Below are 27,757 nucleotides of genomic sequence, written 5' to 3' on the forward strand. Positions count from 1 at the left end.
TCCCACGCCTGGGTGGGCCCAGGGCCTGCTGGGAGATTGCACAACAGGCTCTGATCAAGGAAGCTACAGCCCCCGTTGTCTCATTTCTGAAATGGGGAAGTGTTCCTACCCAAGGTCTCTGCCTGAGGTCCAGAATGGACAGACTGCCATGATTACACACACCTGCACAAGTTCCTTTTAGAAAGGGCACAGGAAGGGTGCCTGCTGTGTGACCTTGGCTAGTTACCAGGCCGGAGATGCCTTCTCTGCAGACTGTCCGTGCTCTAGAAGGTTCTTGGGAGGCCTGGCCAAGCATTAGTATTATTTTGTTAATGATCATATCCAAAAACACAGCTCAAAAGGCTTTTATCTTCTGTGGGTGTGGCCGTGGGGTCACTTTGGGGAAGCGGTTGGGTTTACAAAATAACCAGATCGGGAAGTTACGGAGCTTGAGAAATCCCCCCAAATTTCCGCCATCCTTGCCCCCCTTTCCACTCACCCTTGATAACCCCATGGCCCAGTGGTCCCAGGACAGCAGTGACAGGTGTCCTTTGCTGTGCCCAGCTGTGTTCCAGGTCTCTCAACACAGGGCAAGGAGTCCCGGCCAGAGAAGACTCAGCGGCAGGTATGGGGGTGGAGAAACCTAGAGACCAGGCTGCTGCAGAGGGCTCTGGTCCACACATGGCCTGAGCCAGGCGCTCTGTGTCTGGGAGGCCCGGGTGTAGAGAAGGAACAGTAGCTGGCAGCCGACCGGGCTCATCCACAGTGGCCCTGCATCAGCTTATTCACAGACGCATCCCAGGAGCTAGGCACACCGTTGGGACACTTGACTCAATGCCGTGGTGGTGGGTAACGCGTCAATTCAGCACGCCTTGGGGGAACCCACCGTGCCTGGACATGGGGGCGCGGGGGTGCAGCTCCCGCTTGGCCCCCTTCCCTCCTCTCTGGGTCCTCCAGTGAGGGGATGGGGGGAGGGAGGCAGAACAGTGTTGGCAAGTCGCCCTCGAGGGGCCCCACTTGAGACGCCCGGCCCAGGGCCCCGCAGGTCCAGGTGGTGTGCAAGGACCCGCTGGGCTGCTTGGGGTGGGTGAGGCCCACGAGGGCCGGGGCCGGGCCGCTCCCTCCAGCTGTGCCGGCAGCCGAGGGGCGCAGTTCTGTCACAGCTGCTCACACCGAGTTTTGGTTCCGAAAACACTTTCCTTCTAAGCAGAGCCACACCCTGGTAGTTACGGAACCCGCGGCGGGGTGTCACCACTGGCGGCGGCCGCAGCCAGCCCAACCCGACCCGCGGAGTACAGGAGCGATGGCGGACGGGGCCGGGGCGGGGCCCGGGTCCAGCGAACGTGCTTGGGACACAGCGTGGTGAGTGGGGACCAGGGATCCTCCTGGGGCCGGCGACCCTCCCCACCCGGCGGTCCCTAGCCCGGCGCCCGTCCTTCCCCCCGCGCCCCACCCACTAGGCCTCCACTCCGCCCCCAGCCCCGCCCCTAGTCCCGGCCCGGCGTCCATGCGGGCCGCCCCACACGCGCGGGGCGGGGCGGGCGCGGATCGCTTACGTATGGCTCCGGAGGCGCATGCGCCCGGCCGGCGGGGGCGCGCGTGCGCACTGGCGGCGTGGCGGCATTGATGCTAGGCGGGCCGGCGCCGGGGGCCGGGTGGCCGTGGGGCAGGAGGCGGCCATGGGGCAGGGGGCGGCCGCGGCGCCGGGGACCGGCTAGCGACTACGAGCGGCGGCGGGGCGGCGGGACCCGCGGGCTCGGCCCGGCGAGCGAACGGTGAGTGCGCGGCCCCTCGGCCCGGCCCGCCGCCCGCGGTCGTGGGGTCGTGGGGGCGGGGCGGGGGTCGCGGGGACGGGGGCTGCCCTGCCTACCGCGAGGTGTGGAGCGGGGAGGCGCTGGCCGGCCGCCCCCTGCCCCGGGCGCCCGCGCAGGTGTCCGGGCGGCCGGACTTCGCCCCCCGCGTCCGCGCTGTGGGGCGGCTTGGCGGGTCCGGCCCTCACGCGGAGCGGTCAGTTAGGGGTCCGCGTCGCGTTATTTATCCTCGGAAGGCGCGTTTGCGCTCCGAGCCCAGCGCCCACCGACGATCCCGGAACCCCTGGTCACTGCCTCCCCGTCTGGCGCGCTCTGGTCCTCGTGGGGGCCGCCTCGCCACCGGGTGCCGGGCCTGAGCCGGGTGGTCCTCACTTACTGCTGGACTGCGAGCTCGGCTCTGGCCGTGACCTTTGCTCCGCCGCGGAGACCCGCGGACCCGGACAGGCAGGTGCGGTAGCGCGGACGCCAGCCCTGGGCTTCAGGTGCTCCCGGGCCTGCCGTGCAGGTGGGCGTGGGGTGGGCTCGGCGGCGGCGGCGCCCCGGGAGATCGCTGGGCGCTGGAGAGGAGGCCCCGGTAACCCGCAGGACGAAGGGGCGGGCGGTTCTTTACCGGGGGTGCTGCCCTTGTTACCGAACCAAGGTCCGGCTGCTCGCCGCTCGAAAGCCAATTTTCGAGAGATAGATGTTGGTAGGTAAGGAAAGGTTGCTTTATTTCGGAGGCCAGCAAAGAGGGGGGAACGCGGGGAGGGCGGATGCCTGTCCAAGGGCCCTCCTCCCCGCCCCAAAAGGGGGCAAGAGCTTTTATAGACAGAGGGAGGGGGCTACATGCAGAAACCATGCGGTCAGCTCTGACGGTCATCTTGAAGCTGGTCATCGGTGGTCTGGCCGGCGTCACCTCGGCGTTTTAGGTAGAGTTACTCTTCAGTTCCAGGGTCGGTTTGTTGCCATTTCCTTGAGGCCAGTGCGTGGTCCTCCTGTAGTTCACTTCTTCCACCTGGTGGGGTTTCAGTGTCTACAAGACGGCCCCCAGGGGAGGGCTCCGAATATTACCTATGGCCCGTAAGAGGAAACAGAGGTCCTTGACTCTGCGTAATGACTGCACTATTATTATTTGGTCTCCTTTGACTGTTTTCCTCTGTTTCTGTATTTTCTCGCTTCTCTGATTGAACCTATTCTTTGGCTCAAGGTTTTCCACAGACAAAAGGCGGGCTGAGGACACGGAGGGGCGGGGCGGGGGGGGTGGGAAAGGATTTTAGCGTCCTGGTCCGTTTCAATCCCCCTTTCCTTTGGTACTCCTCAGTTTTGGGGAGGGCCGGGTACGGAACAGGAAGGGGAATAAGGTTAGGGGTAGAGAGGTTAGTTGTCAGCTTGGCAGGGGAGCTCGGGTTTAGTTCCATTTCTGTTTCAGTTTTCCCCAAGTGTTTGAGGGAATGGGGCAATGACGCCTCTTGGCTACTTCTTGCTGAAGTGGGGCATCGTCCTGACTAATTTGGGTAATATTTTGTATTATGAGAACGTTGCCTCTGTCCATGATGACTTTGTCTTAGTACCTGTACAAGCATTTGAAAATTGGTAGACATTTTACAATGAAGGTAATAATCAAAATGCATCTTCGTATTATTCTCTGAATGTATTGTTTCTTAATGGTTAAAGCAGATGTACAGTGTATGTTTAATAGGCCATAAACAGGCTGTTTTGGTTAGCCTAAAGTTCAAATGAAATCCTGTGTAAGCCAGAATGACTTCCCCATACCTCAGTATGTGAAAATTTCCTCCATCATTTTCCCCTTTTAATTGTAACTCTTCCCGTAGAAAAGCACTGCTAGTCAATATCTTTTTCCAACGCAGCCAGAGTGGCTCAGTCGCCTGCTCTGGGTCCATTCATGGCCCTCGGTGCCAGGCCTCTTTTTGTTTATATATTTGCCTAGTTGTCCACGTTGGGGGCAAACGAAGCAGATGTCATGAACAGGCTCAGAGGTATGTTAATCGGGAAACGCTTTATAGGCCATACATCTTATCATTTATATCCGGTTCTCACACAAACGTTGTGCATGTGCTTTAAGCAGTAAACTTAGAGCCAGCATACACATCATGAGCAGTTATACTCTGTGACAGCTTCACTGGACAATCATCGGGGTCAGAAGTATGGTTAGAAACAAAACATAGCTTTCCATCAGAATTTTGTAATTTCTTACTCAGTTCAACAGTAAGGTCTGAAAGTTATCAAATGTTTTCCATATAATTTAACATACCAAATAATCCTAATTAGTTTAGAAAAAATATTTTTCTCTTAACAGAGAGAGAAAACAAAATTTAGTCTTGTATCAGTTTACTGTTAATAACAAAATTCATTTACTTAATTAAATTTAATCTAATCTTAATCCTAACAACATACAAAATTCTTTTCTCAAAGTTACTTTTTCACAAACATTTTATCACTTTTTGGATCCATACAAATTTGTCCTTTTTTTCCAACCAACTGTAGGACAGAATTAGTGTCATCATTTTTTCCTCAATGAAAATATCTCCGTTCTTTATACTTTTCTCCTCCGACAACACACATCCTACTTCCGTTACACACTGAAATGCTTCCCTTATCATTTTTACACATTACAATTTTTAACCGTTGAAAACCTTAACAAAACCAAGAAACAAGTAATTGAACTATTTGTTATATCAGTATTTTCTGATGGGCAAACTTAAGAACATATTCCATAACCTCTAAAAACATACACTTTTTCATAGCACAATTTCTCTTTAATGTGGTACAGGATGTGTGTTTAAGAAACCCAGACATCTTTAGTTTTCCTCTTAGTCTTGTCAAGAAGACAGGGAGTAGGTAAATTGAGATTTGTTTGATTTGTAAGTGCTTACTTTTTCTTTTTAAGCCAATTAAATAGAGCTCTTTGCAAATTAACCAAAGACAAAGACACATATTGAGACATACATACATCCAGACAGAGATCTCATTGTTTCATCTTTTTACATTTCATGAATTAGGCATTGCAATTAAACTTATCAGTTTATGAGTAACAGTCCGAGTAGTCAAATTTACCCACTCAATTTTAAAAGGATTTTTTTCCCCCTCCTTTTTTTTTGTCTTGAAGTTTTACTAATTAACCCAAGGCTGAAGTCTCAGGCAAAGTGGGCTGTGTTTGTATTTCAAGGACACGATAAGAGTTAACTTCATGTTTTTTCCTAAGCATATTTTTGTTCTCTCAGGGTCAGAATTCTGAAAACAGTATTTTATCAAGCTAGCTTTCTCTAACTGCATATGCAAAAGAATCAGTTTGGGAATTTCAAAAGGGTTTCATCTTAACCAATTTTCTCTGGAGTCTAAAGAATACTGTTGCCATACGTTGGTTAGAAAAAATCATCTTTCTTTTTCTTTGTCATAATTTCATAGCTAAAAAATTGTTTTTAATGAATTGAGCCTGAATTTCCCATTTGACATAAGACATCGAAGTTACCAATCACATAGATGGGATACATGCTCACACACCAAACGACTGACCTGTCGCAAATCCTCTTCAAAGGATGTGACCAGTATGGGATCCCAAACACACACTTCCCCAACACAAACGGCCCTCAACGGTAGACGGACGTCGGAATCCATTAGCAAAATGCCCAGATAGCACTTTGTGTTCACAGACAGTTCTCAACGTCAGACGCACATCAGAACCAACTGGCAAAAATGCCCAAATAGCACTTAGCGCTCACAAATGGGAAGGTTGCCCGGGTGCACACCCGTGGACTTTCCCGGCCTTGGAGCTGGTCAGCTCCTCCCAAGCGCACGTTTCATTTCCACCAACCAAAAGCGAAAGTCGGCGGTGCCGAGCAGGGGAGAAACAGGGAGGATCCCCGAAACAAATGCTTTCGGCAGCTGCTGGGAAATGTCCCCTAAAATCCCCCTCGGGGCTGGCTAGCCACAGCAGCTGGCTGGTCGCGGCTTATCGCGGCGTGTTTGCCGTAGCCGCTGGCTCTACTCTGGGAGGCCCAGGGAAGCCAGACGCTGTGAGCGCACAGCCCCACGTCGGGCGCCGAAATCTCGTTCCGAAGCCAGGCCCGGCCACTCGCCGCTCGGAAGCCAGTTCTCGAGAGACAGGTGTCGGTAGGAAAGGAAAGGTTGCTTTATTCCGGAGGCCAGCAACTGGGGGGGGGGTGCCTGTCCGAAGGCCGACCTCCCCCCACCCCCAGCAGTCAGGGGGCAAAAGAGCTTTTATAGACAGAGGGAGGGGGCTACATGCAGAAACCATGCGGTCAGCTCTGACGGTCATCTTGAAGCTGGTCATCGGTGGTCTGGCCGGCGTCACCTCGGCGTTTTAGGTAGAGCTACTCTTCAGTTCCAGGGTCGGTTTGTTGCCATTTCCTTGAGGCCAGTGCGTGGTCCTCCTGTAGTTCACTTCTTCCACCTGGTGGGGTTTCAGTGTGTACAAGACGGCCCCCAGGGGAGGGCTCCGAATATTACCTATGGCCCGTAAGAGGAAACAGAGGTCCTTGACTCTGCGTAATGACTGCACTATTATTATTTGGTCTCCTTTGACTGTTTTCCTCTGTTTCTGTATTTTCTCGCTTCTCTGATTGAACCTATTCTTTGGCTCAAGGTTTTCCACAGACAGAAGGCGGGCTGAGGACACGGTGCGGTGCCGGGAGCACCGAGGGGCCCTGCTCCACTTCGCCCTCCGGTCAGGCTTCTCTGCGGGCGTGGCCCCGTCACCGGCGCCGGCTGTCTGGGGTTGGTGCTGCCTCCTGACCCCTGACCCCTGACGGCTCAGCGCCAGCTGCGTGGCGTGGGAACAGGCAGATGCGTGTGCAGACCGTTGGTGAAGAGGCGCTCAGGGGCTGCGGGCAGCAGAGCCGGGTGCCCCGAGCGGCACAGGCCTGAGCTCGTCGTCGGCCCCGCGAAGGGGGCCGCTGCCCGGGGGCCCCCGATTCTCCTCCTCGCGCGGCCGGGCTCTGCCCGTGTGAGCGCCCAGTTCTGTCATGTCCTTGCCGGCACGGGCATCACTTACTGGCGGGAGGAGGGCCGTGTAATAGGTGCCCCTCCGTGTTGATGAGTGATGAGCTTTGCTTTGCCATTACTTCAGCAGGCGCGTGTTGAGGGCCTGCAGTGACGTCACGTTATTGTGTTTGTACTCGTGCGCGCGACTTTTACGGGCTGGCATCCCCACCTCTTTGGGAACTACTTTATGTCTGCGTACTTTGTGATTGTGCTCCAACACCTTTTTCCTATTAAAACTTCCCAATGCAGAAGTTTTTAAAAAATTAGATTTGTGCTGTCAGGAACTTCAGTGAGCTTGGATGGAGTTAAAATTTCATCCTTTTAAAACGTTAAAATAGCAAATAAACTTGGATTAAGTGCGAGTCATGATTCGCCATTGTCACAAAATACACTGTGGAGACAAATTTCAAAAGCTGGTTTTCCGGCTTCCCTGGTGGCGCAGTGGTTGAGAATCCGCCTGCAGATGCAGGGGATACGGGTTCGTGCCCCGGTCCGGGAAGATCCCACATGCCGCGGAGCGGCTGGAACCGTGAGCCGTGGCCGCTGGGCCTGTGCGTCCGGAGCCTGTGCTCCGCAACGGGAGAGGCCACAGCAGTGAGAGGCCCGCGTACCACCAAAAAAAAAAAAAAAGCTGGTTTTCATATTTAATATGATTACTTTATTATTTTTTAAAATTTATTTTATTTTATTTATTTTTGGCTGTGTCAGGTCTTCGTTGCTGTGCGAGGGCTTTCTCTAGTTGCCGCAAGCGGGGGCCGCTCTTCACCGAGGTGAGTGGGCCTCTCACTGTCGCGGCCTCTCTTGTTGCGGAGCACAGGCTTCAGTAGTTGTGACTCATGGGCTCTAGAGCACAGGCTCAGTAGTTGTGGCGCACGGGCTTAGTTGCTCCGCGGCATGTGGGATCTTCCGGAACCAGGGCTCGAACCCGTGTCCCCTGCATGGCAGGTGGATTCTTAACCGCTGTGCCACCAGGGAAGTCCCAATATGATTACTTTATAAATTAGTTTATTACTTAGTCATCAAACTACTTTTTGTGAATAAATATCAACAGCTTCTAGATGATTTGTAGTAGTTTTTGAATATATTTGCCTTTTGTGGTTTTGATTGGCTTATCCCTTTTTTATTAACTGTTTGTTCTGAAATAACTATAGACTCACAGAAAGTTGTAAAAAATAGTACAGAGAAACTTCTGCACCCTTCCCCCTGCTTCCCAGTTTATCCCGGCGTCAGTAGCACAATAATGTAAACACTGTTAACTGCATTACACCCCTTACTCAGCTTTCACCAGTTTTCCCGTGTGTACGCTTGCATAACCACCACCACCGGTGCAGACTCAGAGCTGACCGTTGTGCCAGGGAGCCCCACCAGGCCTCCTTGCACTCCCTGGCAACCAGTGATCTGTTCACGGCACCATCACTTTGTCATTTCAAGAAAGTTGTGGAAGGGACTTCCCTGGCAGTCCAGTTGTTAGGACTCTGTGCTTCCACTGCAGGGGGCCTAAGATCCCGGTCTGGGAACTAAGACCCCGCATGCTGTGCGACGTGGCCCAAAACTGGAAAAAGAAAGAAAGTTGTGTAAATAGGAACGTGTATCATGTGGCCACGTGAGATTGTCCTTCTTGGCCCCACAGAGGGCCCTGGGGTCACGCAGCCTGTTGCAGCGTCAGTGTCTGCTCCCTCTCCTTGCTGGGTCCGCTCGCCAGCTGGGGGACACTTGGGCTGTCTGCAGTGTTTGCCTGTCGCAAAAAAAGCTGCTGTGAACGTTCATGTGCAGGTTGTATGTGAACATCAGGTATTTCTCTGGGATAAATGCCCAGGTGCAGTTGCTGGGCTGCATATTTAGTTTTTATAAGAAACTGTCGGATTTTTCCAGAGCGTCTGAACCTTCCGTGTTCCCACAGCGACGAGTGAGTGGGTGTCTCTCTGCAGCCTCTCCAGCTTTGAGTTATTTAGCCTTTCTGACTGGGGTGCAGTGACATCTCATTGTGGTTTTGATTTAATTCCTAACCGCTCATGACGTGGAGCGTCTTTTCACGTGCTTATTTACCCCGGGCACATCCCCTGGGATCCATTCCTCTCTTGCCCATTTTCTAATCGGATCATCTGGTTTCTTACCAGACATTTTGAGATTTCTTTATATTTTATGGATACGAATTCTCTGTTGGATATCTAGTTTGAAAATATTTCCTCCCCATCTGTAACATGTTTGTTTTTTATACCCTCTTAACAGGGCCTTCCACAGAGCAAGTTTATCAATTTTTTTTACTTTTTATGAACTGTGCTTTTTTATATCATGTACAAAAACAATTCTCTTTCGCCCTAGGTCCCCAAGACTTTCTTCTGTGTTTCACTTACTTATTTATTTTTGGCCACAGCACACAGCTTGCGGGACCTCAGTTCCCCAACCAGGGAGCGAACCGCTGCCCTTGGCAGTGCAAGTGCTGACTCCTAACCACTGGACCACCAGGGAATTCCCTCTCCTGTGTTTTATTATAAAAGTTTTATGGTTTATGTTTTATATTTAACATGACCCATTTTGATCCATTTTGAGTTAACTTTTGTTTCAGATGTGAAGGTTAGGCTGAAGTTTGCTTTCTTGCCTGTGGATGTAGAATGACTCCAGCACCATCTGCTGAAACAGTTAATTCTCTTTCCTTCATTGAATGGCTTCTGTGTGTTTGTCAGAAATCAGTTGAGTGTACCTGTTCTGTTGGCCTGTGTCTGCCTGCGCCAGCGACACAATCTTGATTGGTGTAGCTGTAGAGTCTTAAATCAGAGAGCGACTCATCTTCCTTTACCCTTCTTTTTACTTTTTTATTTTATTAGTTTTGGCTGTGTTGGATCTTCATTGCTGCGCGCGGGCTTTTCTCTGGTTGCGGCGAGCGGGGGCTACTCTTCTTTGCAGTGCACGGGCTTCTCATTTCAGTGGCTTCTCTTGTTGCGGAGCACGGGCTCTAGGCATGCGGGCTCAGTAGCTGTGGCTCGCGGGGTCTAGAGCGCAGGCTCAGTAGTTGTGGCGCATGGGCTTAGTTGCTCCACAGCATGTGGGATCTTCCCGGACCAGGGCTCGAACCGGTGTCCCTGCATTGGCAGGTGGATTCTTAACCACTGCGCCACCAGGGAAGTCCCTGTCTTTCTTTTTAAAACATGTCTTAGCTATTCTAGCACCTTTGCCTTTCCATATACGTTTTAGAATAAGCTTGTCCATATCTACAAAAATATCTTGCTGAGATTTTTATAGAAATTGCATTAAACCTATAGATGAGTTTTGGGAGAACTGACATATTTACTATGTCGAGTCTTCTAATCCTAATCCATGATCAAGGCTGTCTCTCAGTTTATTTAGTGTTCTTTGATTTCTTTCATCAGGATTTTTTAAATATGTTCCACATACAAGTCCTCTACATGATTTGTTAGATTGCATCTAAGTACTTTTTAGGTGACTGTGGATGATACTGTCTTTAATTTCGGCCTCCACCTTTTTTGCCTCATTGCAGTACTGTGCTGGTTAAGAGTAGTTGGTTCCGGGCTTCCCTGGTGGCGCAGTGGTTGAGAGTCCACCTGCCAATGCAGGGGACGTGGGTTCGTGCCCCAGTCTAGGAAGATCCCACATGCCGCGGAGCAGCTGGGCCCGTGAGCCATGGCCGCTGAGCCTGCGCGTCCGGAGCCTGTGCTCCGCAACGGGAGAGGCCGCACAGTGAGAGGCCCGCGAACTGCAGGAAAAAAAAAAAAAAAAGAGTAGTTGGTTCCCAGTCTTATTTTTTCACCATGAAGTTAATGTTAGCGGTAGGTTTTTTCTAGATGCTCTTTATTGAGATGAGGAAGTTACCCTTTATTCATAATTGCTGATGGGCTTCCCTGGTGGCGCAGTGGTTGAGAGTCTGCCTGCCAATGCAGGGGACACGGGTTCATGCCCCGGTCCGGGAAGATCCCACATGCCGCAGAGCGGCTGGGCCCGTGAGCCATGGCCGCTGAGCCTGCGCGTCCGGAGCCTGTGCTCCGCAATGGGAGAGGCCACAACGGTGAGAGGCCCGCGTATGGCAAAAAAAAAAAAAAAAAAAAAAAAAAAACCAACATAATTGCTGAGAATTTTTACCATAAACGGGTGTTGAATTTTGTCCAGTGCTTTTTTGTGCATCAGTTGATGTGATCAGCGTGATGAAATGATGGATTACATTCATTGAGCAGGCCTTGCATTCCTGGAATAAGCCCCACTTGGCGATCGATTTATTCTTTCTAACATTATATGTTGTGTCCCCATTAAGGATGCATCAGATAATACAAAGTGTTACCCCAAGACTCAGAGTCATAATAATTCTTAAACTACAAGTAGAAGCTGAGATGGCATCACCTGAGTATTTAGCTGTAGAATAAATGAAATTTCAGCAATTGTCCCAGGAGTGGTTGAGGGCTCGTTGGGGAGTGGTTTTGGCCCTGGGTGATGTGCAGCTCAGAAGACCCCTGCACTGCGTAGTAGGTGGGGGTTACGGGAATGGGGGAAGTCACTAACTTTTATCATTTGAAACATTGTTATTTACAAACAGAAACTCACCTCAGCCATTTGAGTGAGAATCACTTTGAGTGATTTCTTCCTTTGAGTATGTTGCCCATAATATCAAACAAAATATGTAAACATCCAGTGATTATAAAATGAATTTTTAGCTTTTTGAAATTTCAGCGTCATAGGATTTAATTACTTCCTTATCCGTATCTTTTCAGGGTTATCGTGATCTTACTAGATAGTTATTTCTGTACCTTCCTGGGATGATAGAGTTTTCCACACCCGCCTAGGATTACAGCATCACCTGCCCAGCACAGGCTGCGGGCCCAGTTGGTTTTAGGGCAGGCCTTCCTTGCAAGCGGGTTTCAGCCTCTTGCAGCTGGTGCTGTGCCAGGACAGTGGTCTTCAGGTTTTGTTTGGCCAGAGGTTTGGCATTATTGCCTATAATGACTGTTGATCTTATGTGTTACTGCAAACTGGGGTATGCCCTGATAGAAGCTTTTCCTAGTTTAGGAGGGGCTAAGTCAAAGGCATGGTTTCCAGAAGATGAGGAGTGGAGTCTCCAGGGTCCTCTCCCCTCCCGGGACCCGGGCCAGCTCGTGCCCTGGGCCTCTCTTTTGGGTCCCATTGTCTGTGTCCACTGTGGTCAGGCATGGGGGGCTTAGGAGTGCTGGCCCCGATTCCAGCTGTGTCTCTCCTAGCTGTGTCACCTTGGACTTCGGCCCCCTGGCCCCTCCCCGCAAAGCTCCTCGCACCGCACCACCGAGGGTAAGTCAGGTGGTTCCGGTGGAGCGCTGCGACGGGGCCTGGTGGGGTTGGGGCCGGCTCTGCTGCTCCCTGGTCGTCCTGGACTTGGGTAGGTGTCCACATTCCTGCAGCTGTAACCTGGCCTCACTGGCCTGCTCTTCCTTCTTGCACATACAGAGGGACGCACAGCCTAGTCTTCTTATGTATTTATTTATTTAGGCTGCGTTGGGTCTTCGTTGCTGCGCACGGGCTTTCTCTAGTTGCGGCGAGCGGGGGCTACTCTTTGTTGGGGTGCACGGGCTTCTCATTGCAGTGGCTTCTCCTGTTGCGGAGCACGGGCTCTAGGCGCACGGGCTTCAGTAGTTGTGGCTCACGGGCTCTAGAGCGCAGGCTCAGTAGTTGTGGCGCACGGGCTTAGTTGCTCCGCGGCATGTGGGATATTCCCAGACCGGGGCACGAACCTGTGTCCCCTGCATCGGCAGGCGGACTCTCAACCACTGCGCCACCAGGGAAACCCGCCCATTTACTTTTTAATCATTGCTAATTAATGAATAACTTGGATGGAACTTTGGTTATTATAATAACCAAAGCTTGGTTATAAGCTTATAAGCTTGGTTTTCTTGTATTCAGTAAGCTTCTTGGTGAATTCCTATGACTGTTGATTCTTTGATCAAGGAATTTTATCTTGAGCATTTACTTGCTTAAAGCTTAATTAGGAAGGAAAGTCTGGGACCAAAATGATACATATAGCTCCTCCTTCAAACAGATTTTTGTTTATTTTTCTTTTTGGCTGTGTTGGGTCTTCGTTGCTGCCTGCGGGCTTTTTCTAGTTGTGTTGAGTGGGGGCCATTCCTTGCTGTGGTGCGGTGGCTTCTCTTGTTGTGGAGCACGGGCTCTAGGTGCACGGGCTTCAGTAGTTGTGGCACGTGGGCTCAGTAGTTGTGGCTCGTGGGCTCTAGAGCACAGGCTCAGTAGTTGTGCCGCACGGGCTTAGTTGCTTCACGGCATGTGGGATCTTCCCGGACCAGGGATCGAACCCGTGTCCCCTGCATTGGCCGGCGGATCCTTTTTTTTGTTTTTTTTTTGTGTTTTTTGTTTTTATTTGCGGTACTCGGGCCTCCCACTGTTGTGGCCTCTCCCGTTGCGGAGCACAGGCTCTGGACGCGCAGGCTCAGCGGCCATGGCTCATGGGCCCAGCCTCTCCGCGGCATGTGGGATCTTCCCAGGCCAGGGCACAAACCCGTTGCCCCTGCATTGGCAGGCGGACCCTCAACCACTGCGCCATCAGGGAAGCCCTAATTTTTAAATTGGGTTGTTTCTTACTGAGTTTTAAGAATTTTTTATATATTTTGGAAGCAAGTCCTTTGTCACGTATACATTTAACAAATATTTCTTTTCAATCCGCAGCTTGTATTTCCGTTCTCTTAACAGTGTCTGATGAAGGGTAAAAGATTTTAATTATAATGAAGTTCAGTTTGTCAAGTTTTAAACTTTGTGCTCTTTGTGTCCTATTTAAGAAATCTTGGCCATATCCAAGGCTACGAAGATTTTCTCCATTGCTTTCTTCTTAAAGTTTTATAGTTTTTATTCTTACATTTAGGTCTATAATCCATTTTGAGTTAATCTTTGCGTACCATGTGAGAAGAATTTAACTTCATACTTTTAGACATGGCCATGGAGTTTTTCTACAACGGTTTGGAGAAAAGATTGTCCTCTTCCCATTGAATCCCCTGGCACCTCTGTTGAAAATGATCGACGGGGTGTGAAGGTATCTTTCTGTTTCCTTCATCTCTGCATCTGTCTTTATGTCAATACCACATTGTCTGGTTACTGTAGCTGTACAACAGAGCATGAGATCAGGTACTCTTAGTCCTCCAGCTTGGTTCTTTTTCAGGTTTTTTTAGCTATTATAGGTCCTTTCGATTTCCATGTGAATTTTAGAATCAGCTTGCTGCTTCCTGTGGAAAAGGATGGAGTTTGTTTGCCGGGTTTAGGAAGACTGTCAGTCACGTCAGGGAGAATTGAGATCTTGACAGTATTATGTCCTCCAATCTGTGAACATGGTCTGTCTCTCCACTTACTTGTTTCTTTTAAGTTCTGTCAGCAACATTTTGTAGTTTTCAGTGTACAGGTTTTACACTTTTAAAATAGAGGTATAGTTGACATAATTTATTAGTTATTAGTTGTATGGAACATAATGGTTCGATGTTTGTATATATCGTGAGATGATCACTACGGTGAGTGTAGTTGAATCATCACCGTATATAGTTACCAACTTTTTTCTTATGGGAACTTTTAAGATCTACTCTCTCAGCACCTTTCAATTATAACACTACAATATGATTAACTAACGTCACATGGTGTACATTACATACCGTGACTTATTTATTTTATAACTGGAAATAGGGTTTACACTTGTTTTGCCAACTATATCCCTATGTATCTTATATTTTGGTGCTATTGTAAATGGTGTTTTTAAACTTCAATTTCTTTTCCATTTTTTTTGGGGGGGGGACCGCACCTCACAGCTTGTGGGATCTTAGTTCCCCGACTAGAGGTTGAACCCGCGCCCCCAGCAGTGGAAGAGCGGGATCCTAACCACTGCACCGCCAGGGAGTTCCCTGCCTCAGGAGCTTTTAAAACTCGGTCAGAGTCAGGTGTGGGAATTAGTATTTTCCAAAGCTCCTGAGGTGCTTGTACAGTGCAGGTGGAGGTGGGGGATGCAGGGACCCCATCACCTTTGACCTTATTGGAGAGGCTCCAGGATTTTCTGGAGTCCTTAAACTTTCCTTCTGCTCTCCATGCCGTCACCCCACGTTGTCCCTTCTGGTGCTGGCGCCTGCGTCGTGGTCTCTGTCGTGGTCCCTGCCGCGATGGCCCCGTTTCTCTTGCTTGTCCAAGAGGTGATGTGAGCTGTTGGCAGGCTGCCCTGCTGCGTCCTTCTGAGCGAGGGGCCCCGCTCTCCCTCTGCTTCCCGAGGACAGGCAGGTCCTGAGGCCCCAGCAGCGCGTGGCCCTGCCGGAGCTCTTCCATTAGTCAGCACGTCTCTTAGGGAACGACCTTTGGTCCGAGTTGTTCAGTGAGTACAGTGCTTTTCATCCCTCATCTAAACTGACTTATTTATCGTTGCTTTTCTCCGAGCTCTGCTCTTTCTCTGCTTTTCAACCTCCTGATTTCTGCCTGTAGTTTTGTCACCTCTTCCACCTTTCTTAGGCTTGTTTTATTCCTTTTTTTAGCTTCATTGACTTAGGCCTTATCTCGTCTAATTCTCAAGGATCTCAGCACAGCTCAATGGGGGCGTGGACTTTGGGTTCATGCTTACCGTTTCAGTGCACCGTCACGGTGGTTTTGATACCTGTTTTGAGCCCTCAGTTGGTTAGGAGAAAATTCAAACATTCCCCAGTGGTTGGAGGACTGTTGTTTTGTTTCTGCTTCCATCTTTTCCTGCTTTACTGTGTTGTGGTTAGAAGATGAGGGTGTCTATCTTTACTAGTATTTGGAAGTTGAACTTTTCTTTGAGGACCAAGTACGTCGGTTTTGGCCAGTGTTTCACTGGCACTGGATTAAAGGCAGACTGTTTGCAGGACATGGAGTTCAGTGGGTCCCTGCTGGTGGTCTTATCAAGTATATTTATCCAGATTTTCTGGGCCGAGAGGCATTTAAGACTGCACGATGGTGATTGCTCTCTCATGAAAGTGTGCACCCCCTGGCACGTGGCCACACCCCAGCTTGATAGACCCCTAGCTCTTCTGGATTCACTAAAAACCACAGGTAGATTCCCGAGTTCTTAAATATTTGGGATGGAAATAGACTATTTGCCGAGTCCTTTGGTAAGTTGGACATCAGTCAGCTTTTCCCTGATAGGGTGGGTGTAGGTGTGTGTATACGTCGTCTTGTACACAGATATTTACTGTATTTTATTAAATCAAGGCATCCAGGGTTTTCGGGCCGAAGTCCTCCTCGTCCATCAACTACAGAAATGGAACAAGAAAAAGTCAACGGGAGTGAGCAGCTGCGTGCCGAGGCGGCCTCCTACCGCTGCTCCGCGTGCCATGCGGACGAGGACCGGGGCCTGGGCCACCCCATCCGGGGCCGCGCCAAGTCCCGCAGCCTGTCGGCCGCGCCCGCCCTGGCCAGCACCCGCGAGTTCAGGTACCAGGCCTCCTCTGGAACTGCGTGGGCTCTCAGACACGCGAGCGGCGGGCGCGCTTGCTGCCACGGCTCCCAGAGGGCAACCCCCCCGCCCCCGTGCCCACACACTGCGCAAGGTTGAGGCGCGTGGGTGGGGCCTGTGTGCCGTCAGTGGCACCGTCTCTGGCACAGGTGTCGGGGTGCCGGGCGGGCTGCGGCAGTGCCGGCCTCAGAGCCATGAACGCCACCCGAGGTTTTGGGAAGAGCTGCCCGAGCCGGCACTGCCGCAGATGCAGGGGGCCCGGTGGACGGCAGCGTCGCCGGCTGGGCAGCGGGCGGCCAGCTCCCAGCAGAAGCTTCCGTGCAGAGTCATGTTGTCCTCCTGTGTTGGTGTCCCTGGCACTGCAGGGGGTGCATCTCCCGGCGGGCGGCCTTGGCTGCTGGCTCTGTGGGGTATCACGCCTGAAAGGGCATTGAACCTGGTGTGGTGGCAGCAGGTCAAAGGTGGCCTCCGCGTGTGGGTGTCTCCAGGAGGGGGGTTGGGGACGTGCAGCCACAGCCGCTGTCAGAGGTTGAGTGGAGCCCTGACTTAGAAAGGCCTGGTCTAAACCGCATTTCCCCAAATCTTTTAGTCCCCAGAGGCCCCAGGCCGCGGCTCGCGGCCGTTCCCTGTGCGCTCTCAAGGGCCAGGGAGGCGCCCTTGACCAGACTCTGGCTCTCCTGGGCCAGGCTGCCCTCCACGACGCAAGAGAAAATCTGTTTTGTCTGCACTGGGATCTGGAGAGTTCTTTGAACCATGAGATGAGCAGTCAGAGACGAAAGCAAGTCTGCCGTCTGTGTTTGGCTACCTTTGTGCCCGTGGTTTGGGTGCAGAAAGGGACCTTGAGGGGGCTTCCCTGGGGGCCCAGTGGTTAAGACTCCGCGCTTGCACTGCAGGGGCTGCGGGTTCGACCCCTGGTCGGGGAACTAAGCTCCTGCAAGCCACGTGGTGTGGCCAGAAAAGAACAAAAAAGAAAGGGACCATGAGGCCACTGGAGCTGGCACTCTGCGTGTTGGTGGACACATCCACATGTCACCGTGAGGCATCCACATGGCTCCCAAGGGCTGGCGCTGGACCCTTGAGGAGAGGACAGGGAGGGCCACCTAGTGGTGTTGTCCCCAGGACGTGTGCTGGCCACAGTGCCCTGTGAGTCACTTTTCAGTTATTGGAAATGTTGGGTCACTCAAGTGCTACCTGTGTTTATTGACAGCACAACTCAGAATGAGTATTTTTGCTAGAATGTTAATCTGGATGGCTTGGGGATGGTTTCTGAAGTCTGGATTCCCAAGGATAGGCCCAAAAGCTTGTCTTCAAACAGACTTGCCCAGACAAGAATTCAGATTCCCAGGCCCTTCCCCTGGGTTGAATCCCCTTGTTCTGGGGTGGGGCCTGGGCACCTGAACTGGCTTGGGGTCCTTGTTCTAAGGAGTATTTCTAGCTGTGCCCCCTCTAACGGCTACGCGGGCAGCGTGCAGCCCCCCAGCCAGAGCTCTGCGGACCAGGGCAGGGTCTTCCAGGGCCTCACATGGGTGCCGGGCAGATGGTGGACTTTATGTCATTTGGATTAAAAATAGTTTGGAGAGTGTAACACAGTGTGTGCCTTGTCTACACGTGTGTGTCTTTCAGCCGACTGACAGCCCCTGCCCTGTGCCTCTCCCCACAGGAGGACCCGCTCGCTGCACGGGCCGTGCCCAGTGACCACTTTCGGACCAAAGGCCTGCGTGCTGCAGAACCCCCAGACCATCATGTGAGTCTTCTGGGAGGCTCCACAGGGCTGTTGTCCAGGGGCCGCCGGACTGTGGGGGGTTCTGGCTAGCGGTGGGGGGGGCAGTGAGTGTGCTGGGCGGCTTTGCAGGCCCCAGGAGGCCACGCGGCGCCGTCCCCTACGCGCTCGGGGCTAGAGAGCGGGTGCGGCCTGCTCCTGGGGCGCAGTGGGTCAGAGGGGCCTCGACTCGTATCTAGAGTTAATTTACTTTTTACAGGAAAAACTCTAGGAGAAAAAAATAATGTATTTCATGCTAATGCATTTGGTGGGTCAAATATGTTTCTCTTAATTATTATTGAAATGCAGAGATGTCAGTTGGCATTTTTGAAAAGCTGAGTTTACTTGTTTGAGAGATACCCTGCCTTGCGGGCACCATTTTTTTTTTTTTCCTTTTCTTTTTTAAATGTAAGCTCTGTATTTTAGCGACAGCCTGAGGGCAGTGCGGCCTGGGGGCCCCTGGCTGTGCCGGTGCTGGCTGAGAAACTATTTAGAAGCTAAGCATTTCGGGTTATTTTACTGGACACTTGAACCCAGCTCCCCTCTCTACCCGTCCAGCACCTCCTCCAGGTGCTGGATGGTTCCAAGGAGGGTAAAGCTTTGCTCCTTTGCTCTGTGTTGTTTGTGTCTTAGGGGAGAAAACACTCAAGTGGCTTCGTGGCCACAAGAGCCTTGTGTTGAAACAGCAGAATTCCAGGTCGGCACTGCTTGTGCCTGGCGGTGGGCTCACCACCGAGTGGGCCGTCTGTGCCCCCTCCTTCTGGGGAGCCGTGGAGGGTTCACCTTCTGTGGGGGTCAGACCGAGGGCCCGGGTGGGCTTCTGCGACTCACCGTCTGGGGGGCCTTGCTCCCTGCAGCCGTCTGCCGGCTCTCAGCGCTGGCGCCGTGGGCGGACGGTGCTGGGCCCCCGGGAGCTGCTGTGCCGTGTGGGCCCTGGTGACCCAAGGGCGGCCTGGGCACTGGGGTAACCGGTGTCAGTGCCTCTACCATCCAGGTGCTGCCCTGGCTCTCTAGTCGCTGCTGCTGGACGCGGGCAGGTCCCGCCCACCTGCTGCGCCCCCCCCGCCCCCCAGTGCCCCGCGTTTGCACTCCGCACAGCATCCACACTGGTAGCCAGCCCCCCAGGCGCCCCGCGCCCTGCTGTGTGCCCTGCCCCAGAACGCCCGGCCTCGACCTTTCACCGCTGCCAGGGGCCCCTCCCTGCCCGCCCTGGGCTTTGGCGGAGCCGCTCCCTCCTCGTCACTCGTGGCCCAGTGTAAGTGCCGCCCTGGGTGGCCTCTGGCCGTCCAGCCTTAATTGGCTGTCACCTGCTCCCAGCCCAGCCCACGTCACAGGTGTGTGTGTGTGTTCTGGCCTCGTGAACCTCGGGTGGGGTCTCAGGATGGCATCTGAGCTGCTCCCCGAAGTCAGGTGGCATCGTGGAGAGGGGTGCTCGAGCAGAGCGGCAGGTGCTCCAGAAGCGTCTCCGAGGCCCTGCGCCCGGCACGGTCCGGTGGGCTGCCTGCCCTGGGAGGACAGGACTCCACTCCCCCATCTTGTCCCTGGCCCTCCCGACACCATGGCTGGTGGGGCAGGGATTATGTGCTGACCGGACTTGCCCCTGATGCTGCAAAGGAACATACCGTAGAGGAGTTGAGTGCAAGAGATTTACTTCCTACTTTATTCTCTCAGACCTCACCATGAATGTGTAGTTTCTGTTATGTTGAAACATGTGGAGTTGCCAACATCTGACGCCTTTGGCTTTTGAGACGGGGCTCAGATGGGTCCCCTGCTGACCTGTCAGGCATCCCTGCCTCCCTTCCAGCTCCCAGAGCCTCTGTGCCTGGGAGGGGCCGGCACCGCTCTTTGCAGCGATCCAACAGGAAGTGACCGGTTGGTACCCGAGATGAGCCGATGGCACTGCGGTGGCTCTGGCTGGGCGCGGCTGAGTCTCGGGTCTTGAAGGGCCGTGAGTCCGGCCCACCTGTCAGTGGGGGGGGGGGGGGGGGCACGTCATCCACCTTGGCGGCCAGGCAGGCCTGCTGACCCGCCTGCCCTCCCTCCAGGCCCGGGGCCGGGTGGAGTGACCGGAGGCCCGCGAGCCCGCCCCTCCGCCTGCGGGCCCCTCCCACGGGCCGAGCCGGTTCTGCAGCCCTGTGCGCTGTCGTCTGCGGCTGGACGGGGCTGGACGGGGCCCATCCTGACCGCCCAGGGCGGCAGAGCTTGGCAGGCAGCCCGTGAAGAGCAGGCGTCTGAGGTCTGGCCTCTTTGCTGTTAAAGGCGATTGGACAAGAGGATGGTGTGAACAGTAAGAAGATCAAGTACAGTTTGTTTGGTTTGATTTTTCATTTTAGGAAGTTCTCTTGACTTGTTTTATACAGCCTTTAACAAGTTACAGTATGTTTTGCTTTCAGTTTTGAGGGTACAGAAAGAAGGGTGGTGCCGTTGCACTTTGGGGGGGCTGGTTTGCGTGGCACTCCCGCCGTCAGTCAGGTGTGACCGAGATGCTGGGCACCGAGCACCGCCCTCCGCTGAGCCGCGTGTGTGACCCGGGCTGGTGGAGACCCTGGCAGAGGAGGTCATGAGTGACCCCTGCCCTCGCAGAAACGCCTGGAAAGGGTGAGTGATGGTCAGTCAGTCACAGCCTGGGGCCAGGGACCCACTGCTCTTGTAAAGGTTCATGTCATGGTTTGGAGAGTTGCTGGTGGGGCCGCCGGGTTTTCAGGAGGCCGCGGCCACGAGGCGTGACCTGGAGCAGGTGTCTTGATTGGGGAACTTGGGTCAGAAGGGAAGTCGCTGCCTGGCCTTCCAGACTCTTTCCCAACAGGCGGAGGGGCGTGCTGCGAGTCCGGGCGGGCGCCTTCCGGGCACCCACAGCGGTCCGGGTCCCGGCGGGGCTCGGCTTCGGGACCCCCGCCCCTCAGGGAGGACCTGCTGCCCGTGGACCGTGCCGGCCCCCCAGCGCCGGGGGCCGAGGCCGAGCACCACAGGGCTTGCAGAGCTGTCGTTGGCAGGCAGGCCCAGCTGACGTTTTTTGGTTTTTGCTTTTATTATTTGAGCAGGTTTAGGTTCGCAGCAGAAGTGAGGAGAAGGTACAGAGATTTCTCACGCGCCCCCCCCAGCCAGCCCCTCATCGATATCCTTGCAGAGGGTGCGTTCGTTACACACGATGAACCTGTACCGACACCTCGTGTCACCCGCAGTTCCTAGCTGAAACCAGGTTCCCTCCGTGCGGTGCGTCCTGTGCTTTGGACAGACGTGTGAAGACACGTGCCCACCGTTGAAATCCCCAGAGCAGCCTCACTGCCCCACATCCTGCTATTGACTTTAAAACCGGGGCGCTTCTAACTGTGCGAGTTACAGTCACCTGAGTTGCTCACACAGTGGTGTGGACGTGGGGCTGGGCCCCCCGTAGGAGTCAGCAGGAGGCCTGGGTCCCCCGGGACAGAGCCCCATCGGCGGGTCCGGGTGCGCGTGGGGTTTCCTCCGCAGCAGGTCTCCGAGTGAGCCTCGTTCCAAAGGAGCCGCGGGCAGGTGCAAGTCGGGCAGCCAGAGGGAGGGCACCGCCCTGAGTGCGCCGAGCCCCCGCTCCAGCTTGGGGCTCGGCCGCACTGGTGCAGGAGACACCTCCGGGGACGGCCCAGGGCCAGTGCGAACGCTCGTCTCCCCTCAAAGGCACATCCAGGACCCTGCCAGCCAGCGCCTGACGTGGAACAAGTCCCCAAAGAGCGTCCTCGTCATCAAGAAGATCCGGGATGCCAGCCTGCTCCAGCCCTTCAAGGAGCTCTGCGTGTACCTGATGGAGGTGAGCAGGGGCGGCCGCGGGGTTGGGGTCAGAGCTGGCCTCCCGCCCGGGGTTCCAGGGCTCTGATCCTGGGGCTGCTCAAGTCAGGAGGCTCTGTAACCCAGCGTCACCGAGCCTCCAGCAGCTCAGCAGCGTGTGAAGTGGAAAAACGGTCGCGCTTTGCCACCGAGACAGAGCTGCCGCCGCCCACCCCCCACCCAGCATGTACGAGGCCAAGCAAGGCAGGAAGGAGGCTTCGTGAAGACCGGCCTGCCCTGGCCTGGCTCTTACCGGCAGGGCTGACTCACCCGTGTCCCTTCCAGGAGAACAACATGATCGTGTACGTGGAGAAGAAAGTTCTGGAGGACCCCGCCATCGTGAGTGACGACCGCTTTGGGCCAGTGAAGAGGAAGTTCTGCACCTTCAGAGAAGGCAAGTTGTCCTGTGGGGCCTCGCCCAGGAGGCCGTGCCTGGCAGCATCGGGGGTGTTTGACGGCTCTTCTGTGTCTGCCGTGTGTTCTAGATTACGACGACATCTCCAACCAGATCGATCTCATCATTTGCCTGGGAGGAGACGGGACGCTGCTCTACGCCTCGTCGCTCTTCCAGGTGACGCCCCTAGATGCCGCCTGAGCACGGCGAGGGGAGGCGGCGACAGAGCAAGTTTGCAAACGATGCCAAATGCTGCATCTGCCGTCCGGTGCTAGACCCTGGGACAGGCCAGGCGTTTCCATGCACCTCGAGGCGGCGGTGCGGATGGTGCACCGGGGAGGGGGGCCTGGGGGCGGGGCTGGGGGCGGGGCATCCCGCAGAGGAGCCGGCATGTGGGGCCGAGTTGGTGGAGGAGCGTCCGGGGCAGGTGAGGGCAGCGGCTACAGGAGCCCCGTGGACCACCAGGGTCTGCCCGGGAGCCCACCCTCACGCTCCTCAAGGCAGGGCCCCTGGAGGGACCGGGCCGAGGTGTGTTAGAAGGTCGGGTGTGGCCTCCAGAGAGCGACCTGGAAGTGGGCAGGGCGGCCAGCAGGGCCGGAGGGTAGGGCCCGGCGGGCCTGGGTCCTGGGGCTGTTCCGCCTCCTCAGAGCTGCCCGTATTCTCCCTCACCTCCCACTGTGGGAGCCCCTCCTCAGCGGAAGCGGCGCCGCCCTCTCAGGGTCCCTGAGGCCCGTCCCAGGCCCTCTGCCCCCGGCTGCCCCCGCTCCTCTGCAGCTGCAGCGGGTCTGTGTCTGTCGAGGCCTCCCCGCCCTCCCGCCTGCTGGGCGTGGCCTCCGTGGGACTGGGCCCCGTGACCTGCCCCCGCCCCAGCTCCTTCCTGTCTCCCGACGCCCCGTCACCCCGAGCAGCCCTGCCCCACTGCAGCGCGGCAGCCCCGCCGACCACACCAGGCACCGACCCTGCGCTCCCGTGCCCGCCCCTCACAGGGGAGTCGGGGTGCGGGTCCCTCCGGGCTGCTTGGGGACGGCTCGGGTGGCTTTCGGGTGGGCTGGCCAGCTGAGTGACCTGCCTCCTTGGCTCACAGGGCAGCGTGCCTCCGGTCATGGCGTTCCACCTGGGCTCCCTGGGCTTCCTGACCCCCTTCAACTTCGAGAACTTTCAGTCCCAAGTTACTCAGGTGATACAGGGTGAGTCAGAATGTTCCGTGAGCAGTTCTGAACGTGGGGTCATCTCACGTGATTTGGGGGCTTTTTTAACGATGCAAAGAGCGGCGCTTGAGTGTTCCGGGACCCAGAGGATTCTGAACTTTGAACGAGGCAGATGTTTTTTCTGAGCAGTGAGAAGTTTGAGCCGATCCCAGTTAGGCCGCCACACGTGTCGAGCAGCAGTGAACTGCTTTTCACAGAAGCACAGGCTGTTGCCCTCCATTTGGGAGAAGAAAGGGGGGTCCCTGGTCGACGGGAGGGTCTCTCTCCCAGCAGCACCACCTCCCCCACTCCTGCTGACCTCCCCGGGTGTGACCCCTGCCGGCCCCCAGGGAACGCGGCTGTTGTTCTCCGGAGCCGGCTGAAGGTCAGGGTCGTGAAGGAGCTCCGAGGGAAGAAGGTGGCCGTCCCCAACGGGATCAGCGAGAACGGGGTGCTGGCCGCAGCCCTGGACGCAGAGGTCGGGAAGCAGGTCATGCAGTACCAGGTCTGTGGGCCTGTCCGCCCCGGGGCTCGGGGCCTCGCCCTCGGGCAGGGGGTACGGTGTGGCGGCTTTGGTCTGGACACCCCCAAGCCCTGTCCTCGGGACCTTCCAGGGAGCCCAGGAGCAGCTCGCTGCTGCCCGGCCCCCTCAGCTTGCGGTGGCCTCACCCACAGGTCTTAAACGAGGTGGTGATAGACAGAGGCCCATCCTCATACCTGTCCAACGTGGACGTCTACCTGGATGGGCACCTCATCACCACGGTGCAGGGCGACGGTAGGTGGGCGTCAGGCCCGCCTGGGGGCTGCACGCGGGACGGGGGCGGGCGCTTGACTGTGACCCTCAGCCTGTCCCGCAGGCGTGATCGTCTCCACCCCGACGGGCAGCACGGCGTACGCGGCCGCCGCCGGGGCCTCCATGATCCACCCCAACGTGCCGGCCATCATGATCACGCCCATCTGCCCCCACTCGCTGTCCTTCCGGCCCATCGTGGTTCCTGCGGGCGTCGAGCTGAGGGTCAGAGCCCCCCCCGCCCCCCTCCCCCCACCCCCCGCCCTGCTGGGGCCTGGAGGGGCCCGCGCCCCCAGGGGTCCGGTCGGCAGCGGTGGTGCTGAGAGCCGGGCCAGCCCTTCAGGTGGGCTCTCGGCCTGAGTGGGTGGGCACAGTCCTTGCCGGCGGGGACGGGGCCCCACCTGTGCGGAGCAGCCGCCGCCCGGCGTGTCCCGCACGGCGTGTCCCGGCGTCTGACTGGCCCTGCCGCCATTCCACGTCCACTCTTCCCCTGCCCCTTGCCCCCGCTGCAGGCCACCCCCGGACCAGTGAGTCCCTGATGTGAGCCCTGGTGGGTGGGGCTGCGTCTGCTGGTCGCGGAGAGCCGGGTGGGGGCGGGGGGGTGGGCGGTGCTAGAGCCAGGCCCCTGGGGCTGGGGTCAGCACGACGCAAGTTAATGTTTTCACAACCTGGATCTGACCTTGGCACGTGGTGGGCCTTGGGGGTGCCCGTGAGGTTCCTCCTGGCCGGTGCTGCCCCTGCAGGGTAGGGTCCACAGCGCTCAGCTGCGCTCAGCTAGCCCACACCTGTCCTGCTTGACCCGTCAGATCATGCTGTCACCGGAAGCAAGGAACACCGTGTGGGTGTCCTTCGATGGACGAAAGAGACAGGAGGTCCGCCACGGAGACAGGTGTGTGGGCCACGGGGCCGCAGCGGGTGGGGCATGTGGGCTGAGGGCCCGTCCCGGGTTCTCGAGAGATCGCGTCACGGACCTGTGCCTGGGGTGATGGCGCCCTGCCAGCCGTTCCCACCGCTTATCCTTCCGCCACCCTGCTCCTTGGGGTCCCTCTGGACCTGGGTGCGTCGAGGGGGACCCTGGTTCTGTCCTGGGGGGGCACACGAGCACCACAGAGCCCCCCAGTTCTTGGCTGTTCTCAGGACCCGACCGGAAAGTGGCAAAGGTGCCCAGGCCCCCGGGGCACCATAGGACCTGGGGCCAGGCTTTGCAGCAGGTGGCGTGAGCAGAGCTGAGATGGTCCCCGGCCGGACCAGGGAGGGGTCTTGCTCTGGGGGGGCGGGCCGGGCGCCTGGCTGTTCTAGGAGGGGCCACGTTGCATCTCTCCTGCTTCAGCGTCAGCATCACTACCTCTCGCTACCCGCTCCCCTCCATCTGTGTCCGCGACCCCGTGAGCGACTGGTTCGAGAGCCTGGCACAGTGTCTGCACTGGAACGTGCGGAAGAAGCAAGCCCACTTCCCAGAGGACGAGGAGGACGCGGACGAGGAGGATGGGGCGGGGCGGGCCGGGAGCGCTCGGGACGGGCGGACCTGAACGTGCGTCGTGAGCGCCACAGGCCAAGCGCCGGCGGCAGGTGCCGCGCCACTTGTCTGGCCAGAGGAAGGGCCTGCGATCTGCCTTTTGTCGACCAGATCAGCTGTTTTTAATGTTTTAAATCTGACTTTTCTGCATTTCTAAACAAGTGAGCAGACCAGGAGCTCTGAGGTCAGCCGAGGCGCACCCACCCTGCGTGTGGTCAGAGCCCGGCCCCGGGCAGGGACGGCCGAGCCTGCTGGGCTCCTTGTAATTCCTTGTTAGGGAACTTCCATAGATCAGTCTACTGAAATTCAGCGGGGATCAGAATGAATGGGTCTATCCTACGGTCTTGAAGATAAATGTCTCACGGCCAAAAATCTTCCTTCAGCTCCCACGACTTCCCCTGAAGCCACTGGGGGTGCTTCTGCCGAGAGCAGGTTGGCTGCCGGGACAGATGGGTCCCCAGGCCCCGGTCTCCTCCCCTGCTTCAGGGTGACCGGCACAGGCGGGGCGAGGGTTCAGGCCGCACACATTCCTCGGGAAGCAGGGACGCGCCTCCCCACCCTGGAAGGTGTTCTCAATCCTGTGTCTACTTTTTAGAGATTCTTTTAAACTTTCTGAGAGTGCTTACGTACAGGTCTTGTGTGTACACTGAGAATTCGGCGGGAAGGGACTTTGTGCTGTGAAGGGGGACCATTCAGTGCGGCCTGCGTGACCGCCCGGAGAGCGGGGCGACTCTTGCTCAGGGCGCCTGGCGCTCGGCGGGCCGGGGAGGTGTCGAAGCTGCTCTTGCTTCTCCCCGGGGGCCTGGCTTCGAGGGCGCGCCCGTCCTTCCCGCCCCTGCGCCTCCATCGCTGGCTGCGTGGGGCTGGGCCCGCCTGGAGTCTGGTGGGAGCTGTGGCTTGCGGGGGCGCGTGTGGCCCTGGCCCGGCTCACTGTCACCTAAGGGGCTTCCTATTTTTGAGTAACTGATTTCTCTCTGAGTTGCATTTTCTCCTGTTAAGTTGGCCAGAACAGAAGGGATGGGGGCCTGTCGTTTCTTGGACTCCCTTCTGGAGGGACAGGGGCCGGGGGGCGCTGTGCTTTGCCCACTTGGAGGGTCACGGGCTGATGGAAAGGCATCTGGGGTCTCAAGGGCGGGCCCTGCGGCCTGAGCACCGGGGCCGCCGTCCGTGTGTGTGTGTATCAAGTGCTGTCGCCCCGCGTGCCCGTGTGGGCAGCTCAGCCAGTGCTGGGCACGGAGGTCGGTTCCCACCCTCTGCCCGTGAGCTCGGGCACAGCGGGTGGCCCGCCCGGCCTCCCATGGGCTGAGGGGGCGACACTCCCAGCTTTAGGTCCGGAAGAGACTGGCGTTCAGAATGCAGGTTACTCGTTCAGACAACAGAGCCAGTGTAGACCAGGTCCTGAAGCGTGACAGGGAATGACCTAGGAAACTTTGGGTTTTTGAAGTCAATTCTTAATGTTTCATATTGTTGATATCTTGAAAATTTGTTAAATGTTGAAAAGCCTTATTACTATTTTCAGATCCTTTCAATAAACAGGCTTGTTTTAAAAAGTTGGGTCGAGTGACAGCTTTGTTTGGTTCTTTGTAACCAACACCAAGATGCTGGGGGCGGTGTGGACTGGGCTTGGGGAGCCCAGATGCGCTGAGCCTGCCCTTGGCCCACCCATAGGTAGGGGGTCGCGCTCCGGCAGCCCCCCGCACACCCCGGTCACGTCCTGTCCCGGCTGCTCTGGGGTCGGGTTTCGGGGCTGGTCCTGCAGGGAGGAGCCCAAGGTCTGGGCCGAGGGTGCCCTGCAGAGGCCGGGGGGGGGGGGGCGCGTGGCCCCACCTGGAGCTCCCGCCTCCCTCCTCCCCTGCTGCCCGCTCCGGCCCTGGGTCTCCCTCCCTCCCAGGCCTGGGCAGAGGTGGGGCCAGGCTCTGCCGGGAGCCAGAGCAGGTGCCGCGGACACAGCCTTGTGGGCCAGAGCCTGGCAAGAGACGGGCCGAGCGCCCCTGCAAGCACTGCTGCGAGGCCACCGCGGGCAGACACGGTGGACGCCCTGGCAGCGGAGCGGCCCCCGCCCCACCCATCGGGATCTAGGTGCACGTGTGAGCGCGGC

The 27,757-nt window shown here is 56.2% G+C and overlaps 1 protein-coding gene across 8 annotated transcripts; it reads left to right on the forward strand.

Moving 5' to 3' along the window:
• The first annotated feature begins 510 nt into the window (after positions 1-510).
• Positions 511-27,209, forward strand: NADK (NAD kinase). Of its 8 annotated transcripts, none has more exons than XM_067019187.1 (13): positions 511-824; positions 1,190-1,341; positions 15,969-16,190; positions 17,873-17,956; positions 21,626-21,755; positions 22,058-22,166; positions 22,258-22,343; positions 23,251-23,353; positions 23,704-23,858; positions 24,029-24,128; positions 24,199-24,368; positions 24,950-25,032; positions 25,474-27,209. In XM_067019187.1, the coding sequence occupies exons 2-13, from the start codon at positions 1,283-1,285 to the stop codon at positions 25,670-25,672; spliced, it is 1,500 nt and encodes a 499-aa protein (XP_066875288.1). In that variant the 5' UTR covers positions 511-824; positions 1,190-1,282; the 3' UTR covers positions 25,673-27,209. The 8 variants fall into 8 exon arrangements, with proteins under 8 accessions (XP_066875288.1, XP_066875301.1, XP_066875297.1 ...); XM_067019200.1 differs by having other exon boundaries at positions 24,211-24,368; XM_067019196.1 differs by having other exon boundaries at positions 511-604; positions 24,211-24,368.
• Positions 27,210-27,757: the final 548 nt, after the last annotated feature.

This window comes from Kogia breviceps, chromosome 1 (genome assembly GCF_026419965.1).
Source record: "Kogia breviceps isolate mKogBre1 chromosome 1, mKogBre1 haplotype 1, whole genome shotgun sequence".
NCBI lineage: Eukaryota > Metazoa > Chordata > Mammalia > Artiodactyla > Physeteridae > Kogia > Kogia breviceps.